General features: G+C 46.4%; 1 protein-coding gene across 1 annotated transcript in view; it reads left to right on the forward strand.

Annotated features, from left to right (window-relative positions):
* The window catches only part of LOC144823650 (nicotinamide N-methyltransferase-like), a 213,337-nt gene that overhangs the window by 122,791 nt on the left and 70,497 nt on the right, over positions 1-20,049 (forward strand). The window contains exon 2 of the mRNA XM_078682339.1: positions 5,417-5,624. Within this exon, the coding sequence (XP_078538465.1) occupies positions 5,417-5,624 (208 nt within the window). The remainder of the gene's footprint in view (positions 1-5,416; positions 5,625-20,049) is intronic.

Raw genomic sequence — 20,049 nt, forward strand, 5'->3', positions numbered from 1 at the left:
CAATCATCGCGCCTTGCTGCACGCTCCCGCAAGGGAATCACGCAGGCCCCCACCCCCTGCTGCCGGGCGCGCTTGTGCTGGCTTTCATTTTTAGCAACATTGTTGACATTCTTTAAACGCTAACACACCACCTCACTATTAAGAAAGTAATTTAGGAAACCCACCATAATCACAACTGTTTTTCTCATCCTTCATCCCACCTGCGCACTTCTCTACAGATTCCTCATTAGCACACCGCTATAGGTTACATCTGTGCGCTCTTCCAAGCAGACTCGAAGAGGGCTCCACCAATCTGTCTCTAGGACTCAAACCCACCCAGACACGCATGTGGTTGGCGTTTTACAGACCAAAACTTTTATTTATTTAGATATGAAAACAATATTATCCAAACCAGAGCTGTTCAGATCAACTCTAGAATGGGGACAACTCTTCTACAACCACGTCTAGAAAACAAACAAAAAACACACATATGTCCCAATGGTTGGCTTTGTGTATTAAATGCAGTCAGTGCGAAATGGAAAGGCATAACCCCATGGCTCGCCCAACACCCCCCAACAATTTGTTCTCGAGCTTAGTGTAGCAGCAGTAGCTGCCCCCTCCACTTCCCATCCCCCACAGACTATTTCTCGGAAGTGTATTTTAAGCACTGGTCACAGTATATTTTAAACTGGTCGCACAAGCCGGCTCCTTGCTGTGCTCAAGGGTTACTGATGGAGCATTGTCAGGAATGAGGGGGGGAGACAGACTTCACGGCAGGTGTCAGGCAAAGAGCACCTGTCCATTCATTCATCCATGCACTTACTCCCCAATCCATTCACTCACCCATGCATGCAGTCAGTCACCCCATGCAGGCAGTCGGTCACTCACCCGCGCATGCAGTCAGTCACTCACCCGTGCATGCAGTCAGCCATTTACCTGCGCACGCATTCAGTCACTCACCCATGCAGGCAGTCACTCACCCATGCAGTCAGTCACTCAACTGTGCATGCAGTCAGTCACTCACCTGTGCATGCAGTCAGCCATTCACCCGTGCACGCAGTCAGTCACTCACCCGTGCATGCAGTCAGTCACTCACCCGTGCATGCAGTCAGTCAGTCACCCAGGCATGCAGTCAGCCATTCACCCGTGCATGCAGTCAGTCACTCACCCGTGCATGCAGTCAGCCATTTACCTGCACACGCATTCAGTCACTCACCCATGCACGCAGTCACTCACCGGTGCATGCAGTCAGTCACTCACCCGTGCATGCAGTCAGTCACTCACCTGTGCATGCAGTCAGCCATTCACCCGTGCACGCAGTCAGTCACTTACCCGTGCATGTAGTCAGTCACTCACCCGTGCATGCAGTCAGTCACTCACCCGTGCACGCAGTCAGTCACTGACAAGTGTGCATCCCATCTGCAGGTAGTCACCACGTGGAGTTTGGGAAGGGTTGGTGCTAGGACGGGACAAGGGGTGGGACTCGGTCTTAACTGACATGAACAATGGGGGTGGGCTATCTAAAAAGGACATGGCCACAACAGCTCACCTCTATGCATCCTTTCCACAAGACGTGGCCTATGTAATCAAGGCACTAGCTTAAAACATTTCACAAGTGACCTAAAATCCCGAGATTCACGGAGGTACCAACCTAGCACTTCAGTGGCCCTCTGTGCGCTTTCTGGCACTGCATCTAACTACGAAGGGGACCAGCAACAACTGCGGTGAACCCCGAGTGAGGACAGAACCGAACCTTAGAATTCCATTAGGGTGCACCATGGACCCAGTGCCTTTGCCAGTGCTTGTTAGTAGTATCATCTCCGAGTCAGGACAGGAAATAACCTCAGAATTCCTTTAGGATCCCACACGGACACAGTGGCTTTGCCAGTGCTTGTTAGCAGTATCAGATACATGATTACCACTAATGATAGTGTTGCGACAATAATAATTGAGAAGGTTTGGATTCTGAAGGCATGAGACTGAATTAAACCTTGCAGAGGCCTGTGGCAGGGGCAGTGGACTTCAGTTTTCAAAATCACTCCTCTGCATCTCTTCACATCACTTCCCACTGCAGTCTCTCTATGAAACACTGTTTCCCTCCCACATATTTGTGAAGTCCTCCCTCGCCATATTTCAGACCTTCTGCATTACTCCCTTGCATCCTAATCACTCCACCAGCCACATACAGACCCAAGCACCCACCTCTAAGCACTACATTGCTTTCTTTTCGCTAACTATTTCAAAAGTTCTGTACCTCCTCAACTTACTTTAATATGGAATCACAGTTTCCGCCTCGCCGTTGCTGCGTGAGCTCTGTAGAGGGTCCAAGCATTGGATGGGCGTGAATTCTAAACCTGTTTAGGCTCCACCGGCAGGTGCTATAAGAACCTCGCACTGCCTTCAGCTTCAGCTCTAGAGCCCTCAGTCGTGTATACGAACGAGGAAGAATCCCTACGCCCTCCGCTGATTTAACGCCAGGTGTGATCTCAGCCACACGTGCTTGGATAAAGGGATCTCTTTCCACTCTTCTGAAAAGAAGGCCACATTTCTGGAAAGCGATATTTACCAAGGACGGATAAAGGGGCGCTTCAAGCACATGTCCTACATTTTCTGTGAAATTGGAAGATGATGCGATGTTACCTAGTAACCGAATGCCATGAGTGTCACACTCGACCAATCCTGGCTATTCAGCCAACATCATGTCGTATTATGTGTCCGGCGGCTTTGTTTTTCCCGGTAAATGTCCCAGCAGGCAAGGAACTGCTGTATAACAAGCATTGGCATAGCCAATAGGTCTCGCTTTTGGGACCTTCTAAGTATTTAGTTATGCAGCACAATATTCTTGGTACAACAACAAATGTTGCATGGCTAAACACTTAAAAGGTCCCAAAGGCGAGACCTATTGGCTATGCCAATGCTTGTTCAAGAGTAGGCAGTGGTCCGAGCGACCACTCTCCCATTCTTGGAAAATATTTTCAATGCCAATCATAAAGGGGGGACCCCTTCCCGTTTGCGAGTGGCTTAGTTACAACCCATTTGAAATGGGTGGTAAAATGCGAGTGTTTTTTAGCCGCAATTGCGGCCACAAAATAATCTTACATTGAAGTGTGAGTCGCTATTATGAAGGGACGCCCTTGCAATGCCTCTTCCTAATAACGAGTCGCAAACCCTATTTTGCGAGTCGGTAAAAGGTTACTGACTCGCAAAATAGAGTTTGTAAATAGGGCAGCCCTTTTTTGCAGTCATAAACAGGCCAATTTCCCATTTGCAACCAAAGAAAATGGTCGTACATCTGGCCATAAGGGTCTTCTACACTTTCTAATATCATCCCAGGATCTTAGGCCACGTCTGACCCAATAACAACTTTGACTTCTCCTCATTAAGCGCTACATTCAAACAACATTCAAAACATCACCACCAAACATCACACAATCTTCATAAACACCAGAAGCTAAGTATGAGCCGTCAAAAAGTGTAACATAGTTAATAATCACTCCTCCGATGTTACAATTCTGTCAAAAACTTCTGAAACACCAACCGATCCTTTAAACCGCAACATGGGCTCTAGGGCTGGGACTGTGATCTAAGATATTCCAAACTATTTAAAGTCCCCCACCTCAGAATAAAACCATCTTCTGCCACCATCTATATGAAACCTGAGCCGAACCTCCAATTTTCCCTGCAACTGACCTTTTTTGATGTCTGAAGAATAATGAAGAGTTAGCATCATCCAAAGTTAATTCAGTTTACAGTGGATCCCATTTGGTTCCGCAAGAGGATCTAAATCCGTAGATGAGATTAAGTGTAAATTTATTACAGATTTTGAGCCAATCTGATATATAACAATCTTAGGACTACATTGTAAAAATACAGGATCACAACTGGAAAACCAAATCGTCTAACAAAGTTAAGTCTTAATAACATAAAACATACAAGAAATCCAGTATTAGCGATGCAGAAAATGAGGAAAAGGACTTGATCCAAAAATGATTTTTATTTTTCTCACCTAGGCATGGGTAAAACTAAAGTTATCTGACTAAACCTATACAAAGCAATATGACTGGGAAACCCCTAATTAAATCCAATAAGAAGGGTTGGTGTCAGCATTGCAGAGATTTTCTGTAGAAGTTCTCTCAAGTCAAAGTATTAAATAGCATGAAGCCCCACAATGGCGATATAGTGAGAAGGTCTGCCCCCCTCAAAGTCTATAGGGAATCTGAACAAATCTAAGATGTGTTCACCAATTAAACCCATAAAGAACTTTCGAGAATCCCACATCGCGTGCCTCATTATTTTCCACCTTCACATAGTAAAACTTGGCAACGATGTTTGAAACTCCTTTTCTTTAGTCCTCACATCAGAACGTCCTCTCATCTCCAGATAACGGCACGGACAGTCGTCCTCCCTTTGCTCATTAGCGCTTCTCCTCTTTGCCAGTAATACTTCTCCTGAGCTTCACTATCTCCCATACACAATGTGCTTTTCACTAACCATAAGATCATATGGCTGCACCTGCAGAGAAGAGAAAAACATTGCAACCCAAGCAAACTTTCACGTTGAAGGTTAATCATTAGAATTCAAAGCGAGGGCCTTTGGTCAAGTTAATGTGACAAACATTTTACTACACGTTTAAATGAATGGTTATAGATACAAGTATGTATATAATGTAAGTGCAAATTACTAGATAAATGAATATATGATTATACAAGAGTTAGCAATGTTATTCAACACACACAAATGCATATATATATATAGGTAGTGCAACGCGATTACACTGTAAGAAAAAAATACTATGCACACTCATATAATTGTCAGGACTATACAGTAAATGCACCTTCAGTAACTGGTCAAGTGCACTATTTTCTGTTGATAAAATTAGAGCACGCAAGTATTTGATGCCACATGTACGTATATGTAGCATAGTCAAACGTTGAATGGTGGCACCAAAAATTACGCTGCTCCAAGAGAAGAAAGTGTTTTAGTCAGAGAGAAATGGAGAAGTGAGTCCTGTTGCTACAGTGAGAAAAGGGTTAGGGGGAAAGGCCTGAAGAGATTGGTAGACCTGAAAGAAAGGAAGAATGAGCAGGAGGCGAGTGAGTATATGAGAAGGAAGGAGATTCTTCTTAAGGGGTTAGAGAGGCTGGAGAATGTAGTGAGAGAACAGGAGAGCGAGAGTAAGTAGGACTCAGACTGATGTACAGAAAAACTAATTTACAAATCCCCATTGGGCAGGTTAATCATTCCTGTGTCACAGCCCTCCCTCCCAAATACATTTACTATCAAGTTATTCTTCAGGAAATACCTCAAGTAGCTTTCTTTATTAAGTTTTACTCATACAGTTACTTAATGGGGGAATCATTCTTTCGGAAGAAGTAATTTGTTGAAAACTGTACTGACTTTGCCTACCTGTCTGGCCTACTCTTCTTTTGTATTCCAGGTGATGTAAAAGGTGATCTACTTATTGACATTGGCTGTGGACCTGCCATCCATACGATTATCTCAGCTTGTGAGTGCTTTAAGGAAATTATTGCATGTGATTGGACTGACAGGAACCGCCAAGCATATGAGAGGTGGCTGAGGAATGAACCTGGCTCTTTTGACTGGACCCCAGTTTTAAGCATCGTCTGTGAGCTGGAGGGTGACAGGTACAATTGAGAAAGCATATTTTGATGATAATCCATTCTAATTTTTGTCAAAACAATCTATTTTACTGATTTTCAGAATGTGGAGAACAGTATCCAACGATATGGTGCAACTTTGACAGAGAGCTACATTTTGGGGGGGGGGGGGGGGTGCACGCACACCTTGCAGATTTGTAAATATTCAAAGGGTTCTAAAACACCATACAAGTAAGCAGTTATTCAAACACACTGCAAAGGCTTGTTCAGCCTTAAAAGCATGGAGATTTACATCTGGCAAGATTAGAAGTGTATGTGTTTTCAGGGTGGGAAATAGGGGAAAGCCCTCATCGAATTTGTGAGTTCTAGGACAAGGAGTTAACGGGCAGCAGTATTTAAGATCAAAATTTGCCTTCTGAAGTAACATTAAAAAATTTATAAAATGCACTAAGTTCTCATTTCCACGTGAAAAAATGTACATTGCACATTTCCGTATGTAAAAATACACATATATGTGAGTGCTCCCGGGCATTTATGAAAGTCAGACATGTATAGGGGAAGTACTTAAATGCTTTAAAAATTCATATAAAATCTGAAACATTATCAAATCGTGGGTGCAGGTTTATGCAGATAAATGTACCACTATTGTTTGCGAGTGACACCTCTGATTACTAATAAAGACATAATTAGTGTTGCTATTGATTTTAACATTAAAATGAGTGTAGGAAACTGTCTCATTTGGCATGGTTAGCACCACTATTTGCCTGATTTCTGATGTGATTTCGAATTTAAAGTACATTGGGTCCCTGCTAACCAGGTTCCCAGTGTCAGATCTCTTTCTTACAACTGACCCACGATTGTCACTACTTCAGCCACCCCTGTAAGTCCCTAGTAAATGGTAATCCTGGTACTTAGGGCATAGGCAGTGAAGAGAGTCCTTTGGGGCTGCAGCACAAATTATGCCACCCTAGAGACCCCTCACCAAGGTCACTCACACTGCCATAACTGGTTGCGTATCTTGGTGCAGAGAAAATTGAAGAGAAGAGGTGGCACTCCTGTAAACACTATGAGGTATAGGTAAGTCATCCCTACTGCAGGCCTTACAGTCCTACGGCAGGGTGCACTATGTCCCAAGTGTAGACATATCTGCATGAGCATATATGACCCTACAATATCTAAGTCCATTCTTAGACTCTGTTAGTGCACATGGAAGCATTAGAGAGCACATGGGCTGGATACTTTTCATTACAAGTTTCCTAGCTCCATGATTACTTCACTGTATTCAATATTTCCTAAGATGTTTGGTACCAAACATCTTGTCTTAATAAATCCTCACTAATGCCAGTGATGGATGTATTCATTAATGTACACAGAAGACCCTTTTGGAGAGTACCCTGAAAACCTACCATGCACTGGTGTGGTCTCTGACTAGTGTTTGGAAGTGTGCCACCACCAGACATGTTTCTGACCTCATGGGGTGGGAGCCAGTGCACTCAGAGGCCAGGAAAAATGTCTGCTCTGTGCAGAGTTGCGTCACAACTCCTCCAGGCTACGTTGGCCTTCGAGAGTAGGAAGTTTTATTCCCTCTTTGAATTACAACCCAGGTATCTACGGATAGTGGAGGATGCCAAGCCTGCTTTTCTGCTCCAAACCACCCCTAAGGTGGGGCAGGTGATGTGGACAGGACAACCTGCTGCAGAAGATTTGCACCAAACCCTGTTGGCTGCTTACAGGACTCAACCATTGTGGTCTGCTATCTTGTCCTGCAACTGTGAGGCCTCCAAGAACCATGGAGCACCTCTAGCCTTCAAAAAATTACAAAGACCCTCACTGGAAGTAGAGGAGTTACTCCCCTGAAGCCTGCAGGCACCAAACCATGAAGTCCGGTTTACCAATCTGCTGCTCCCCGGTGACTCCAGCACAGCACCCGAGCAAGAAGCAGTACATCAGCTCCAAAGGGTCAGATCTGTTCCTAAACCAAGTGAGAAGATGCTAGGATCTATCGGAGCCATGCCATATCAATATCTGGGGTACCCCACACACAGAAGGCCAAGAAGAAAAAGCCCAATCCGGACTCCAGCGACACAGGACACAGATACCCATCGAGGGATGTTGAGTGGCCCAGCAATCCCAGAACCGTCTCGATATTCAATGCTTGGCTGCCCTATCTGCTCTGCTGCCCGCCCGCACAGCCTGAGTAATGACAAACCAGCTGTGTTCTCATGGTCCTGATGCCCTTGTGACTTGCTCTCTTGAGTGGGACCCCCCGGACTTAGCCTGGAGTGGGCGGCATGTACCTATCAGCAGGCCCCTTTTCAAATATGTTCTATATTCCTGGTGAGGAAAAACTGCCCATTTATTTTTTCCCATGGTAGATACTTAGCTCCATAGGTTAAAATTGCAATTTGTTATTTAGATATAACTATTGCTAGGAAAGGAGTGAAATATCAATCATGGACTTAACAGATTAGTATTGATAAAGTCAACAACTGCCATTGTTGAATTCATCATAACTAGTACAGAAGAGAAGTTATAGAACTTTCTCTTCCGTAAGCCAAAATACATCCTTGCAGTAGTCTCTGCTGACTGGTCAACCTTAACAGGATTGACCAGGCTGCTTTGATTAGGTGATAAGTGACCTGACCGGAGAGGAGGTTATTTGATGGAGAGAGCTCTGCAGCTAGGGAAGATGGGTCCTGCAGAGAGAACCAAGTAAAGTAAACTGACCTCAAATAGAGAGCAGTTCAGTGAGGAATGCCAGACATACATAACCCCACATCCTGTGCCCAAGCCAGATGGCAGGCTTAGGACAGGAATTTGCAGAGGTCATGGGGAGAGCTAATGGCAATAACATAACATCTGATATTTGTAAAGCGCACGGTCACAGATGTTTATTGTTACCCAACTCAATGGTACTTATTATATTGACCTCAGATGGATGAAAAGCTGAGTGTACCCACCAGGATTTTAACCTGTAACCATGCGGTCAAAAACACCCCTGCAGTGGACGCACTGAGCCACCAGACCCGGCAACAAGACCCACTGTGGATTGGTTTAGCTCACTCTTCCTCCTCTGGACAAAAATCATCCATGTTGGATTTTGGAAGTGCTGTGCTTTGTGGGACAAGAAGATGACACACTTTGGAGGAAGTTGCCATGCTATTGAGTGGCACCCAGCATCCCACTGGATAGAAGTGCCCCCTGCTTGTTGTCCCAAAACACTGAATAAATATGTGAGAGCTGCATAGTCTCTTAGATCTACTGCCTGAAAATACAAGGAAAAGGACTGCCCTGTTGGAATCTTGATTTTCACCTTAAGGCCTGCTTAAACGTCCCCTATGCGGCCGCGCAGCGGACGAGCGCAGCGGGCTAGCCGGCGTCGCGCCGGAGTCGCACCAGAGTCAAGCCCGTCTGCGCCCGTCCCCGACCGGCCGGACCCAGGGGCCAGGGATGCTGCCACTGCTATTTCCTATCCACCCCCCGCCCTTTTGCACCTTCGAGCCGCCGCCTGCCCTTTATCGTTTGACACTTGGACACGGATCACCTCTCTCGGAATTGCTGGTGACCTACCCCCTCACCTGGGCCCGTTCACTCCCTCCACCTCCTTTACTCTCCCTGAGTCACAGATCCGCCTACTGTATCTCAATACTCGTTCTCTTGTCAGGCATCAAACTGACATCTTCCATCTACTTATGACTGAAAGGCCTGATGTCCTTTTGCTCTCTGAGACCTGGCTCACGGACGACTCTCTCCCAGATATCTTGGCAGCGCTACCCCCTGACTACTGTCTGCTTAATACCAACCGCCACGGGGGCCGCCCTGGAGGGGGGGTCGCAGCGGTAATACGCAAGGACATTCATGTTATCGCTCCTACTTCCATGTCTCTCCCTGATGTGGATAACCTGGTTGGGCGCAGTTACCTTTATGGTACTCTACCGCCCCCCCCAGCCCATGCCCTCCTTTCCTGCATCGTTTATTGAACAGCTCGCCGGCCTTGCTACTTCTTCCCCACGTATAGTCATCGCTGGGGATTTCTACTATTGGTGTCAGCATAAGGACGCCGGTCCCCATGCCTTTGAACTGTTTGAAGGCCTCTCGAGCCTGACCTTCAGCCAATTAGTCACCTCTCCTACTCATAGTGGTGGTCATATACTTGACCATATCTGGGTTCACGGGGTGAAGCCCTCCCATCCGCTTACTACGCCCTGTGTATGGTCTGACCACTGCCTTATTGACACCACCATTTCTGTGGTGGGTCAGATTAGGATCCCCCCGCGGGAGGGTGGCATGGCTCGCAAGTGGAAGAACGTTGATCCTTCTAAACTGTTAACCCATTTGTCTCACACACGTCCCCCCACCCTCAACAACCTTGACATCAACGAGCTAGATGGCCAAGTTTCCAACTGGCTCATATCAGCCAGCGATACCTTTGCCCCACTAATTAAGTTCCCTCGATCCCGCCATAGCAACTCACATAAATGGTATACTCCCCATCTCAAAACTCTACAGCTAGAGCTTCGCCGATCTGAACGCAGATGGAGAAGAGACTACGGCTCGCCAAGCAGAGCTACTTATGTGGCAGCTCGCAATAAGTATAGATCCGCTATCTCTGCAGCCAAGAAAGCCTATGTCTCTGAGAGAATTTTACGTGCCCCCTGCAAATCGAAGGAGATCTTCAGAGTTCTGGACGAATTCACTTCTGACTCCAGAACGCTCCTGTCCCAGGCCCGACTCAGGAATCTTGCAACGCACTTAGCACCTTTTTTTTACAAAAGATTGTTCTGATTAAGGACACTATCCCAGTCTCCTCACTGGGCGCTGACTCTGCTACTCCCCCTCACAACGCCCTTTCTCTCACTCAGCATCCTCCTTTAGATCCTACCTCCCTAGCCAGCTTGGCCGCTCGTATCAAGTCTGGTTCTCCTGACGACCACTGTCCACCTTCTATATTGGGTGACATCTGCCATTCCCTACCTGACTGTATCCTCCCTTTGCTTAACTCTTCTCTCCTCTCCGGGACGGTACCCAGCTCCTTCAAGGAGGCCGTTCTGGTGCCTCTGTTGAAGAAGCCTGGAGCTGATCCTGCCGTCCCGGCGAACTATCGCCCCATCTCTCTCTTACCTTTTCTTTCTAAAATCTTAGAAGCCCATGCCACTGCCTGCCTCTCGAGGTTCATCGAGAGTTCCACCTTTCTCGAGGCCAACCAGGCCGGCTTCCGTCCTGGCCATTCTACAGAGACCGTGATCCTGGCGGTTCTGGATACCTTGAGAGGTGGAGCTGACAAGGGCACCTCCCAGGCCTTGGTACTTTTAGACCTATCGGCCGCCTTCGACACGGTGGACCATAACATCCTTCTCCACCGTGTCGAACAGGCCGGCATCCAGGGCCTGGCGTTGGCATGGGTTAAATCATTCCTCACTGGGAGGTCCCAGTCTCTCAGCCTAGGCACATTCAGGGCACCTAGGGAATACCTGCCTTGTGGGGTCCCCCAGGGCTCCTCTCTATCCCCTCTTCTCATTAATCTTTATCTTCGCCCCCTTCTTTTTTCTTTGAGGCAGTGGGACGTCACCGTCTTTAACTACGCGGACGACCTACAACTCATTTTCTCTCTCAATTCTCCCTCTTCTATTCCCACCTTCCAGGCAGTTATGTCCCATATCTTTCAGTGGATGTGTCAGAACCAGCTGAAATTGAACCCAGGAAAGACGGAGCTCGTCCTGCCGGGTAAGAGCTCCGTACACTGGGGTCCACACTTCTGGCCGGCAGAGCTTGGCTCCCCTCCCACTCCGGTAGCCTCGGTGAAAAGTCTCGGGGTTACCATTGACGCTGGGCTCTCTCTTGAGCAGCAGGTGGGGACGGTGGTTTCCTCCTGCATGTTCCAGCTACGCAGGATTAGGAAGGTGGCTTACCTCCTCACCCCCGATGCCCTGCTACAAGTCATCATGGCCCTCGTCCTCTCCCGCTTGGATTTTTCGAACTCCATCTATTATGGTTTGCCCAAACGTTCCATCTACAGGCTGCAAATCATTCAAAACCAGGCGGCGAGATTGGTCCTCGGGATACCGAAGTGGCAGTCTGCCAAACCCCTCCTTGCCAAGCTTCATTGGCTCCCTGTCAGCCTAAGGGCCGCCTTTAAGCTTGGCTGTCTCGTTTTTAAGTCTCTCTCTGGTGCTTGTCCCGCTTTCCTGAAATCTCTTATTCGACCCTACTGTCCTTCACGTAATCTTAGATCCCTTCATCTTCATCTCTTGGTGGTCCCTTCCTTTAAACTCTGTAGATCTGGTGGCCGAAGATTTGCCTTCCTCGGTCCCAAACTTTGGAATTCCCTTCCTCTCCCAGTTAGGATTTCTGGTTCTCTCATTCAATTTCGCAAATCTTTAAAAACCTGGCTTTTCCCACAACCTAGCTAAATTCCTTCTGTTCCCCCTCAGGTACCTTTTCAGCGCCATGATACCCACGGTGATAGTGCGCTCAATAAATACCCCCTTAACATAACATAACATAACATAACTCTGAATGACTGCGACTGGTGCACATTATGGTACTACTGCCCTGGGGACTGTGCCTTGCTTCAACCAGGATGATAGAGTGGACTCCCTGCAAGATACAGGTTAACAGAGCCCACCTACATCATCTCCACCAACAGTCCCCATTCTGGAGTGGCCTCTAAAGAATTTGTCAGGTGCATTGTTGGAATTGTGATCCAGACATCCCAGAGACAATCTAGAAGATTTCAGATTTTTAGATTGGTGATTTGGACATGTTGGACATGTTGCACCTACAAGAAGAAGAGCTCCAGGAAGCACCTCATGAAGTTTGAAGAGCTTTGGAGAACTTTAGTAAAATAACTACATTAGGTGACCGACCCAAACTTGAAAGTCAAACTGACTTTCTTCAACCGTGATCCAGTCAGCATTTCCGATCTGTCCCACTAAAAGTTCTGGAGCTCCAGACGTCCAGGATTTTACCGGGGCCTTGTGCAAAGTCAAGCCGGCGACGTCAGAAGAAAAATCCCCAGAAAAGTATCTAAGTCGGAAAGTAATATTTTGACTGGGCCTTTCACTAAATGTATCCAATCAGGGCTCTATCGCGGTCATCCTCAAACTTTGACTTCGTCCCGGTCAAGCATGACCAAATGTCCCAGAGTGGCGCTGTATGTTGATAAGCACTATAAATTGGTTATACTTTAATAATTAAAAATCTCTGGTTCAATACATTGGATTTTTGAACTTTTGGTATCCTTTAGTTCATTAAAATATTTCCTATTTTTTTATAAATTTGTGTGGGACTTTTTATTGTATGTTGCGTCTTACATATTTGATATATTGGTATTTTTAAATACTTCACACTTCTATCTCCTAAGTTAGTGGCCTTATTACTAGTGGTAGATGCATGTGTACCCCTACCAATACCCCACTTTCCAACATTTGGTGTTCAGTATTGTGGATACAGACTGTGTTTAAAGTACACCATACAGTAGTTGAGTAAAATCTTTAAAAATCCTCTAAATTATCTTAGCCCAAAACTGTTGATTTTTTAATTCTTTAAAATTTGGACTAAACTGATTTTTAATCTATTGTTTTGATTTTTCAACATTTCTTCTAAGTCTGATTGAACGTTGGCCTAAAATTAGGGATACCATGGAGCTGGATGTAACTAAACTGACTAAACCCAAAGTGGCTGAGCTTAGGGTTTTGTATAAGGCTAGGGCCTACCTCCTGCTAATAAAATTAGGGCGGCAGAGTTAGTTAAGTCTCTGAAGGCCTGGGCTAGGCCAGCCCCAGAGAATGAAGGGCGGGGGAAGGCTGACCCCCCAACCTCACCCAGGAGAAATGGGACAATGATGCATCCTCCATTTCTTCCAACACTCGATACATAATTCTAGATGGTAGGAGGAGGGCATAGTCTCCCAGACAGGAACAACTGTTGTCGCTTGGAGAGGGGAATCTTGAAGCCCAACTAGCTTTAATAGCTTTGGAGCAGAAGAAACTGGAATTAGCTAATGAGCAGTGGGAGGAGAAAGAAGCAAGAAGAAATTATGGCAGCGATAATGACAAGGAGGTTGAGATGTCCAGGGGTGGTGGGTTTGACCGAAAGCATTAGTGTCCAGGAACACAGAGGGGGATTATATTGATTATTGGCTGACTGTATTTGAAAGGGCCCTTGAGATGTGGGAGGTCTGCTCCAAGCATTGGGGTTCATTATTTTGAGAACTGTTCCTAGTAGCTGGGAGGGTTAGGCTGCTGACCCTGCAGGAAGATGAGGCAAAATTCTACTCCCACGAGGTAATAGTCAAGACGTTTTGTCCGACACAAGAACAGTACAGGGTAAGGTTCAGCAACACCCTGGAGGTAAACATACAGTCATGGGTGAACTTTGTGGACATCTCCGTGAAGGCACTAGAAGGTTGGATTGGTGGTAACCAAGTAAACACTTATGAGAGTATGTGTAATTCGTTTTTGAAAGAGAGCATTTTGACTCATTGTGTACAAAAGAATTTGCACCAGTATCTAGTGAACTCTAAGCTGACTAGCCCTAGAGAGCTGCAGGAGTTAGCTGATGAGTGGGTGAAATTTCCAGTTTCAATCAGCACCTGCGGGTGACCAGAAGAAGGGAAGACACAGGGGAATGAAGGTTAAAAACAGAAGGAGTCCCCAAAAGATCCACAAAAGCCTGAACAAGGATGGGGGGCCCGTGCTAATCCAACTTCAAGGGAGGGGTATCAGGGAAAGAATGGTACATTCTTTGATCCCTCAAAGGTGGGAAAGTGCTTTGACTGCAATCAGCCAGGACACAAGAAAAGAGATGCTGTCTGCACAAAGAAGCCCCACACTGGTGGGCAATTCGCAGTGATTGGTAGTAAAAGTGTGGGGGTGGAGAGTTCCACAGCAATGGGTCGGACAGTGGCAGATGAAACAATTGTCTCCCTGGGTGGGTGGATATTGCAACCCTGGCTGCCTTACCTCCAGGTATGCGTACAGACAGAGGCCTAACATCAATGGAACTGAGTTTGAGGCTCTGAGAGACACCAGAGCCAGTGACTATGGTCATGGACACCCTGTTGTCTAAAGAGCAGATCCTACCTGGTGAGTTTCACCAGGTGACCTTACGCAGACAAAGTATGTAACCCCATTCAATGGATATGGTGGATTCAGAAAAAGGGTGGTGTGACAGGCCCTATGATGGTAGTTGCATCTCTTGTATTCCTAGTACACAATTTACTGGGAAATGATCTAAAGCATCTGAATGGTCAGAGGTGAAGAGAGGTATCCACATGAGAGTATTGTAGCTCCCTGAGTGGGTATGTGCTGTGGCCAGGTCACAGACTAGCCAAAAGAGAAAAGATGAACACTTGGACCCTGGAACAATGGTCCAATCATCCATGGATAGGGGCACTGGGTCTGGCGAGCTAGCCAGGGAAATTCAGAAGTGCAGCAGGAATCTAACCATGAGGGGGAAGATCTGGCCTCTGAGGAAGGGGCTCCATCCCTGCCAGAGCTGTCAGACTAGGCAGGAATGACAGGAGCTGGTAGAGCCTCCAAGTGAGGAGTTTTTTCAGGGGCAGAGAAATTGTCTCACTCTTGAGGGTTTGATGCTGATTGCTTTGAAGCAAGAGGAAGGGGATGACCGTGGGTTCCACAGAATCTACTGGGAATATGGACTGCTTTATGCTGAGGACAGAAACCTCAACGAAGGGGCTACCAGGAGGTTGGTGGTGCCCCTAAAGTACAGAGAGTTGATCCTGACTTTGAGTTATGATATCCCCTTGGCAGGTCATTTGGGACAGAGCAACACCTGGAACTGGTAGGTGAACCATTTCTATTGGCCCTTTACGTCTGAGAAGGTAAAGGAGTCCTGTAGCTCCTATGTCACCTGTCAGGCCAGTGGCAAGACAGGAGTAAGGTTAAAGCCTCCTTTGATATCACTGCCAGTGATTGGGACACCTTTGATAGGGTGAGGGCAGACCGTGTTGTTCCCCTGGAGCCCCCAAAGGCATAAGGGAATAAGTATATTTTGATGGTAGTGGACCATGCCACAAGATACCCTGAGGCAATACCCTTTAGAACAGTCACTGCTCCTACAGTGGCTAGGGCCCAACTTGGTGAGTTCACCAGAGTGGAATTTTCAAAGGAGATTGTTTCAGATGGGGGCACAAACTTCATGTCCAGGTATCTGAAAGTGATGTGGGATAAATATGGTATTACCTACAAGTTCACCATCCCATATGACTCCCAGACTACTGGTGTGGTGGAAAGGTTCAATAAGGCCCTGAAGGGCATGATCATTGAGTTGTCTGACAAACTAGAGAGGAGATGGGATGTTCTCCTCCCATGCCTACTGTGTGCCTACAGGAAGGTCACACACAAGTGGTTGGTCTCAGTCCCTTTGAGCTGTTGTTTGGGCACCCTGTGAGAGGGCCATTGTGCCTGCTGAGAGAGTCTTTGGAGAAGCCTCTCAAGGAAGCAAAGGATAATGTGCTTGACTATGTGTTAGGCCTGAGATCTTGCATGGCAGCGTACATGTACAAGGCAGGCAGGAAAATGGAGGCCAGCCAGGAGCACAGGAAGCACTGGTGTGATAAAAATTCTGCAATGCCTGAATATACTCAAGGACAGTTGGTATGGGTGTTGGAGCCTATAGCTCCTATAGTCCTCCATGACAAGTGGACTGGGCCCTATCCAATCATTGCAAAGAAGGGTGAGGCTGCCTATCTGGTAAACCTTAACAACACCTGGAACCCTCAAAGTGTCCTGCATGTCAATAGATTGAAATCCTACCATGGCAGGGTAGACATGACCATGTTACTGGTCAACCTCCTCTCTAACAATGTGCAAGATGGGTCAGTAGAGGGAATTGTACTCTCCCCAAATTGACAGACCAGCACCACAAAGACTGCAAGCAGGTCCTAGGATAGTTTGCTGGTCTGTTTTCTTCAACCCCAGGTATCACTGATTGGTGTGTGCACCACATTGACACTGGTGATAGCCCATGTATCAAAAAGAAACCATATCAATTGTTGGACCAGGTCAGAGCCAGCATCAATGAAGAGGTGGCTAAGATGTGGAAGATGGGGGGAAATTTAGCCCTTTGACATTTCATGGGCTAGCCGAGTGGTGCTGCTACCCAAACCTAATCCCTATGGGGGAAGGAAGGAGTTAAGGTTTCGTGTGGACTACAGAGGACTGCAGGCAGTCACTAAGATTGATGGTCACCCTATACCTAAAGCTGATGAGCTCATTGATAGGTTACAGGCTGCTAGGTATGTGAGTACATTTGACGCCACTTCAGGTTACTGGCAGATTGCCCTCACTGAAGAAGCAAAGGAGAGGTCAGCATTATTTACACCAGAGGGATTTTACCAGTTCAAAATAATGCCCTTTGGCCTAAAGAATGCCCATGCCACCTTCCAATGGTTGGTGAACCAGATCCTGTCTGGGTTGGAGCAGGTCTGGGCAGCTTATCTGGATGAAATAGCTGTGTACAGTTCCACCTGGGAGGATCACTTAAACCACCTAAGTGAAGGTATTCAGACCATGCAGCAGGCAGGCCTGATTATTAAGGCCTGCAAGTGCAAAATAGGGCAGAGTTATGTAGTGAAACACCCTGTAGGTGGAAGCCACGTATAGCCTCTCCAGGCCAAAATCCAAACCATTTTGGATAGGACAACTCCTATTGCAGAGACACAAGTCAGGGCATTACTTGGTATGACTGGGTACTATAGAAGATTTGTTCAGAACTATAGGACCATTGTGGCTTCTGTGACAGAACGTACTTCTTCAAGAGGCCAAAGAAAGTGATGGGGACCTCAGAGCATCAGAGGGCCTTTGGCACTCTAAAATAGGCTATGTGTTTAACACAAGTGTTATTGGCCCCAGACTACACAAAGGAATTTATGATTCAGATAGATGCTTCAGATCAAGGGATAGGGCATTGTTGGCACAGAAACATGAGGAGGGCCTTGATCAGCCAGTTTCTTTTATTAGAAGGTGATTTCTCCCCAGACAGCAGAGATGGAGTGCCATTGAGAGGGACGTCTATGCTGTGGGTTGGTCCATAAAAAAGCTGTGACCATACCTGTTTGGTAGTTACTTCTATGTTCAAACTGACCACAGACCTCTCAGGGGGCTCATGCAGATAGAGGAGAGAATCTCAAGATACTGAGGTGGTCAATTTGACTACAAGGGATGGGTTTTACAGTGGAAAACAGGCCTGGGGATGTCCATGCCAATGTGGATGGACTTTCCAGGTTTTTCCACTTTGCTGATGAGGACTACCAGGGTGCAGGTTAGTTATCCATCACCTTTTCGTTTGGGGGGGGGGGCATGTTAGAAAGTCATGCGTTTGCCCTGTTCACCCCCATTTTCTTGCTGAATTGTACTGGTGGTAACTGCCTGTGACTGTACTCAGGGCTCTGCTAACCAAGCCCAGGGGCCGTGCTATGTGTAAAAAGGTACATGTAGTAGGGTACACTTACAATTGCAATGATAGACCCGATAAGTCCCTGGTAGATAATAGGGCAGTGGGGTGCAATCTACCTATAAGACCATTGTATATAATGGGGCAAGGAGGTGTAGAGGCCCTGCAGATTTCCTGCGCTTGCATGTGTGTGTTGCTGTGTGCCTGCTATCATTTTAAGGGCAGCCTGGCTTTTCAGACTGTCTTTAAAAGTAAATTGTGTGCAGACTCAACTTTGGTAGTATGGGCACTTTAAAAATGAGAAGCTACTTTATGTTTACATATTAGGCGTCCACCAGGTCTCCCCTGGTGATTGCTGGTGTTAAAGTCAACAATTTGCTGCGGTTACATGTATTATAACTAGTAAAAAAGAGAAATTATATGACTTTCTCATTTGTAAGGCAAAATCCATCCTTCTAGTGGTCTCTGCTGAGATGTCAGCCTTAACAGGCTTAGCCAGGCTGCATTGTTTAGCTGACAAGTGGAATGGCCGGAGTAGAGGTCATCTGAAAGCAATAGCTCTGCAACTGGGGAGGATGCGACCTTCAGGGATGAGGGCTCAGTAAAGCAAACTGAGCTCAAACAGAAAGTAGACCAGTAAAGAATATCAGATATACCTATCCCCTTATCCTGTGCCCCAACCAGATGACAGGCTTAGCACAGGATTTTGCAGACGTCAGAGGGAGAAGAGCTAATGACAATGGTTGTGGGTTGGTTTAGCTAGCTCTTACTCGTCTGGACATAATTCATCCATGTTGGATTTTGGAAGTGCGGTTCTTTGTGCGTCAAAATGATGCAACACTTTGGAGATAGTTGTCATGCTTGTGGGTGGCACCCAGCATCTCACTGGACAGAGGTTTCCCCTGCTTTTCTCTCCACAAAACTGAATAAATATGTGAGAGCTGCATAGTCTCTCAGATAGGCTGCCAGGGAAAATGACTGTCCTGTTGGAGTCTTTATTTTCACCCTATGTCCTGTACTCCAAATGAATGTGCATGCTGCACAATTTTGTACAAGAGCCTTGGGAACTGTGTCTTACTTCAAGAAGGATTATGGAATGGCATTCCCAAAATCTACAGTTTAACAAATCCCACCCGCATCATCTCCACCAAGAGTCCTTATGCTGAAGTGCGTCCAGTGGACTTTTAAAGATTTAGCCAGGTGCATTGTGGTAATTGTGGTCCAGACATCCCAGAGACCATCTAGGAGATTTCAGACCTTAGAATTGGTGATGTGGACAATTTGAACATACAAGGAGACCTTTAGAAAGGACATCCTGAAGTTTGGAGAACTTTTGTGAAAAAGCTCCATGAGGTAACCAAACTAACCTCAAGAGTCAAGCTGACTACTTTCAACCGCGACCCAGCCAGGATTTCAGGTGTGTCCCACTGAAAGCTCTGGAGCTCTCGACTTCTGGGATTTGGCTAGGGCCTCACAGAAAGGCAAGCCGGCAAACCCTCTTTGAATCCGGCCTGCTGTTGAGGGTCGAGCGGCATTGGAACAAAAAGCTCCAGAAAGGTTTCTAAGTGAGAAGGTAAAATTTTGACCACGGTCCCCCGCTTTGTGTATCTGACCAGGGCTCCAGCAGAGTTGGCCTCAAACTTTGGCTTTGTCCCGGTCAAGTGCAACCAAGTGTCCTTGAGTTGCACTATATGTTTTTAAGTGGTGGTCAATCTTTCAAATTCATTTCACTGGTTCCCTACATTTGATTTTTGGCATTTTGGTGCCTATTTGTTCATAAAAATATTTCCAATGTTATACATTTGTGTGGGTTTTCTATTCTGTATTGTGTGTTACTTATTTAAAGCACTCCTGCCTCCTAAGTTAGGCCTGACTGCTCGCTATCACCTACCAAGGGATTAGCAAGGGGCTAATTTACTAAGACCTTTACACCATGTTACTGGCCCTATTACTAGTGATAGTTGCATACTTATCCCTAACAATAACACACTTTGCAACAATCAAAAACTGTGAATTATGTAGAGACCAATATGGG

Source organism: Lissotriton helveticus, chromosome 3_1 (genome assembly GCF_964261635.1).
Source record: "Lissotriton helveticus chromosome 3_1, aLisHel1.1, whole genome shotgun sequence".
Lineage (NCBI taxonomy): Eukaryota > Metazoa > Chordata > Amphibia > Caudata > Salamandridae > Lissotriton > Lissotriton helveticus.